This window comes from Halichoerus grypus, chromosome 10 (genome assembly GCF_964656455.1).
Source record: "Halichoerus grypus chromosome 10, mHalGry1.hap1.1, whole genome shotgun sequence".
NCBI lineage: Eukaryota > Metazoa > Chordata > Mammalia > Carnivora > Phocidae > Halichoerus > Halichoerus grypus.
Window position 1 is genome coordinate 29,447,005 of NC_135721.1, and position 5,340 is coordinate 29,452,344.

Genomic DNA, 5,340 nt, shown 5'->3' on the forward strand with positions numbered 1-5,340 from the left:
GTTTGCAATTTTGCCTGATTTACTTTCCCCAATTTGGGTTACAAGGGTGACATCATCGAGGAAGATTTTTCAGGAAAGTATCTTGAAAGTCAATGTTTTCAAAATTTTCAATATCTGAGAAACAATCCTCTTTGGTCCCACATGTAAACGACTGCTTGTCTCATTTTACGGCCAGTTCTCTGCTATCCCATGGTTTAAAATGATGCTGTGGACAGCATGATTTTTTTTTTTCGTTTTTACATTTTGAATAATTTCCTTTTTCTGCCTCGATGCTTATAGGATTTTTTCATCATCCCTAGAGCCCAGGACTTTCCCAACGATCAATGTTCTTGGTGGCTCTGTGTTTTTCTCTATCTGTTGAGTTGCTTTCATCTGCATCGAGGTCTTCCTTTATTTCAGAAACACTTTCAACTGGAATCTCTTCAGATAGCTTTCTCTGTACTCTTTACTCTGTTCTCAGCCTCCAGGATACCAATTCCATGAATGCTGGTTTTCCATCACCTGTCCTGCTCATCCATCATCCTCCCCATGGTCCTTCCATCTCTTTGTCCTTTGTCCTTCCTCCCCACTGTCCTTCCATCCCTCAGTCGGGTGGAGGGACTCCTGCCAGAACTCGTCAGCTCATTTCTCGCTGTTTCCTTTCGCATTCACTCAACTTCAGAGGTGGTCTCTACTGCTGGCACTCTAAATGGGTATTGGCAGGCTTTGCCCACTACTTCTTAGATGAACCTCTGACTCAGGGCTCTACAGAAATGGAGATGGAGGAAAAAGACTGTACTTCTGAATGGAAAGAACCTGCGAATGGCTTTACTCTGTCTGTGGGTGTTTTCTCACAGAGTAAAGTTAAAAAGGGCATTAACTCACCTTGCTTTCTTCATTAAGTTTTTCAATAGCTAATTTGGCTGCAGCATTTTTGGCCTCCTTCTTTGATTTACCTTCCGCTTCTGAATATTTTCTCTCATTTATGGTAACTTGAAATGTAAACCTGATTACAAAGACAATATTCACAAAATGTTATAAAACCCATGCATTGTCTAAGGACAAGTGTTCCAGTCACACTGCCTCCTGTGACTGACTACCTTGAAGGTTTTAACCGGCTCAGTATAGAATTTAAGCAGTTACCCTCAAACAGCAAAACAGCACATCATCTTCACTCCAGAGCTAAATTATTGACTTCCAAATTGTGCCAGAGGTGCCATTCTTCTAGTTCATATTTTATAGAGATATACCTTTACAAAAACCCCAGCAATTTGGGGTGCCTGGCTGGCTCAGTTAGTACAGCATGCAATTCTTGATCTTGGGGTTGTGAGTTCGAGCCCCACATTAGGTGGAGAGATTACTTTAAAAAAATCTTTTAAAAAAATAGCAATTTACTTTAAGTTATGCGCAGGTCCTTCCTTAGACAGTTCATAATACCTAGGTACCAAGCTGTGCTTCTGACAGTATGTATTAAGTTCCTCTATAGAAAAACTTGGTGGACGCTCATTGGCCATTTCTTCTAGTAACCTAGAACAGAAGAGATGTTTGAAAAAAGTGAGACATAACATATTTAACCTGATTATCCCAATCCAGTGTAGGAGACAAAACAGGATAAGAAGAATCTTCTTTATAAGACTCATCTCAGCCCCACATAAATCCAGAGAAAACTTTCTTACAAAATCTTTTTCTCTCATGATCTGCACACCAAGCTAATTTCTCCAAAACTTTCTATGTTCAAAACTCAGCTGGCAAAAAAGGAAAAGGGTCTTTCTCTTCCACTCTGCTCTCTGCTTCCAGTGAGGGTCAGGGACAGGTTTATCCACCTGCTTGAACTACACAAGTAGAATCAGAACTCTTCATGTTGAGAAGAATAAGGTTGAGAGTACATACGTAAAGTGAAGTTTATGAAATCATTAAAGATTTCACTATACAGAAACAGATTCCCCTATGAAATCCCAAAAATCTTCCCTTTAAAATTTGCATTAGTCAATTATAGATAAATTTACCTGGGTAAATTAGGACCCCAGTTTATGGGTCTCATTAGACCAAGAGAGTAGCAATGATTTAAGTCATAATGAAAATCTAAAAAATATAGAGTCTAAATATAGGAGCCAAAACTATAAAACTCTTAGAAGAAAACATAGGGGTAAATCTTCAGAATCTTGGATTTGGCAATGGAATCTTTGTGATGACAGCAAAAGAAAAAAGATAGATTGGGCTTTATCAAAAGTAAAAACAGGGGCACCTGGGTGGCTCAGGTGGTTAAGCATCTGCCTTCAGCTCAGGTCATGATCCCAGCATTCTGGGTTCTCTGCTCTCTCTCTCTCAAATAAATAAATAAATAAATAAAATCTTTTTTTAAAAAAAGTAAAAACATTTGTGTCACACAGGACGCTATGAAGAAAATGAAAATCTACAGAATGGGATATCTATAATTCATATATGATAAGAGTCCAGTATCCAGAATATATAAAGAACTTTTACAACCCCACAACAAAAAGACAACCCAATTAAAAAATTGGCAAAGGACCTGAACAGACATTTCTTCTAAATATTCTAGTGCCCCAGGGCCCTGTCCTTAGATCTCCTCTCTGCTCTACTAACACTCACTCCCCTCTAGATCGCCTCTAGACTCATGGCTTTAAATTCCACCTACACAATGATGGTTATCAAAAGAACACCTCTACCCCTGACTATTTCCTGACTCTAACTGCTTCTGTCCAATAGGCTGCCTCCTTGAAATGCTCTTGACTCTACCCCATCCACTGTCTTCACCTGATCAACTCTTATTTCCTATAGATTTCAGCTCAGATGTCACTTTCCAGACACCCCTGAAGAGGTCCTGGTTTGGTGCTCCACAACAGCTCTTGTCCCCTTTCCTGCAATTGCTTGTATAACTGACTGTCTTCCAAAAGAGACCATGAGCTACAAGAGGGACGGGGCCAGGCTGTTATAATAGGGGCTCCATAATCAATGAATGAATACCAAAATATCTGCAGACCTCCCCCACCTGCATGACTTGTCACATGCTTTTCTCTTTGCTTTGAATGCAATATCTGCACCTCCGTCCACCAGGCAACTCCCACTCATCTGTGAGGCTCACATGTTTTCTTTGATGTTGGAGGGGCAGCCAGTCCTCCTCCAAGGGCCCACCACTCCACCTTGCCCAGCTCCCATAACAGCCCAGTCAGTGAGCAATTTGGGAAGCAGGTTCTATGTCTTACTCATTTTGTATCACCAATACCCAGTGGCAAGTAGTAAATGCCAAACACTTGGATGGTGTATAGGAAAATGAAAGAATGACTCATTAAAATGAAATACTCTACTTGAAACCACCTCGTCTTCCCCCTTTTCTTCATCTGCTGTTTTCCGTGCATCCTTTCTTCATTTATTCGATAAATGCTTAGCAAGTACCAGGCACTATTCTGACAATGAGTATACAGATGTGGACAGGATAAATTCACACCCGACCTGCATTCCACTGAGGGAAGACAGAAAATGACCATGCACAGAAACAGATAACAGGAACGGACAATATGATGACCAGATGGCTGGAAGTGCTATAATGAAATTAAATAGGGTGCAGCATAGAGGGTGAGTTGGTAGATAGGGGCAGAGATAAGGGGGAAGCAGTTTTAGACATAGTGGTCACAAAAGACCTTTCTTAGGAGGCAATTTTAAATGAAGACTGAATGATGAGAAAGTCCATCATATCAAGATATGGCGGAAGAATATCTCAGGAACCAGCATGGCCTTTGAAGGGATAACAAAAAGATCAAGGGGACTGCTGCACAGTGAGTGAGGGGAAAAGAGCAGGAAATGAGTCAGAGATGTCCAAGCGCCATGCACATAGACCTTGTAGGTCATGGTCGGAACCAGTGGATGGTGTTCCAATCGCAACAGGAAGTTACCGGACATTCTCTAAGTAGAGGGGGGATGTGACTGGATTTATGTTTTAAGTGATGACTCTGATACTATGTAAAGAACAGGGTCTGGGGGCAGGGACAGGCGTGGGCGGCGAGCAGAGCACGAGCAGAAGCAAGGAGACCAAGCAAGGCTACTGCCGTGGTGTGAGTGAGCAATGATGGTGGCTGGAAGTGCGTGGTGGGAGTATCGAGAGTGTGAGCAAAGGCAAAGCCGTCACGTTACTGCTTAGTGTCGTGGAGACAGTCAAGTTTTAGAGGCCACACTGCTCTGGGCTACACCCTCTCTGAACCTTTCACTTGTGACCTGAAGACAGGAATAAAAACACGTGATTCAGAGGTGGCTGTGGGGAATAAATCAGATGAAGAGCACCCAGCAGAGTGCCCCACACCATTAACCCTCAATAGATGGTGCTCCTGGTCTGCAATTCTGAAACCCAAAACGCACTAAAAACTGAGGTTCATTTTGTTTTCATTTGTTTTGGTTTTGACAGGTTGGTAGCCCCCTGTCTAGACCTGGGCTGACATGAGCTATTTATAGTCTTTATGATACTTTGTTGTCCACGTATACATTTCACTACAGAAATTGTTTTATTATAGAGGGCTGCCCCCAAATCCTGCTGAGAGCATTCTATAATAGACAGGATTTATGCTGCCTGACTGTTCTAAAATCCCAAACTCTTGGAATACCAGAACATGCCCAAGGGGGTTTGATAAGGGTCCGTAGCTGTACCATTATTTTTAGGAACCAGTGTCATTTACTTTAGTTACAACCATGAGACCATACATCAGATTGGGAGGGGATCACAGATATCAGAAGAGCAGTTATGGAAGAGCCCTTAGCAATTAGAACCTGAAGTTCTATCAACTACTCTAAACCCTTGGCGCTTTTAATGTTAAGTAACTGCCGCTCATCAGAATGACAAGCCAGTTCGAATTTAAGTGAACTATATGTGCAAACTAAGAAAGTGCTGAATTAACATGTTTGAAAAAGTACTTCCAGGTCTGGAAAAAAGAAACAGCAGGCTTCTTTTCAACTACTGTCAATAAATCTTGTTTTGATTCTACGTTATCATTTTCCTAAAGGAAATCTCCAGCAAAAATCACTATCAGGGGTTATGTGTCCATCTTCCTCATCTTGTTCCTTCTGGCAGACTCTGAGCTCCCTGTGGACCCAGCCCCTTCCAGGTCCTGCACAATGCTTAGCTATTACTATTACTATTACTATTACTATTCATTAAACATATATTTAAAGAGGCCCTATTACTACTAGGTGCTGGGGTGGCACCAGAGCACGAAACCCTGCTCTTGTGAACTTACTAGCGGAGGAACACAGACAAATCCATAAAACAATGTCACAGGCTGATAACTACTATGTTGAAAACTGAAGCAGAGTAAGGGGGGGGACAGTCAGGGAAGGGCGGGGTTTCTTTTACAT

At 41.8% G+C, this 5,340-nt stretch overlaps 1 protein-coding gene across 4 annotated transcripts in view; it reads right to left on the minus strand.

Moving 5' to 3' along the window:
- EIF2AK2 (eukaryotic translation initiation factor 2 alpha kinase 2) overlaps positions 1-5,340 on the minus strand; it is a 37,040-nt gene that overhangs the window by 30,407 nt on the left and 1,293 nt on the right. For all 4 annotated transcript variants that reach the window (XM_078056190.1, XM_078056188.1, XM_036070409.2 and 1 more), the window contains exons 2-3: positions 1,375-1,506; positions 865-985 (exon numbers count right to left, since the gene is read on the minus strand). In XM_078056190.1, coding sequence (XP_077912316.1) covers positions 865-985; positions 1,375-1,493 — 240 coding nt within the window. In that variant the 5' untranslated portion in view covers positions 1,494-1,506. The remainder of the gene's footprint in view (positions 1-864; positions 986-1,374; positions 1,507-5,340) is intronic.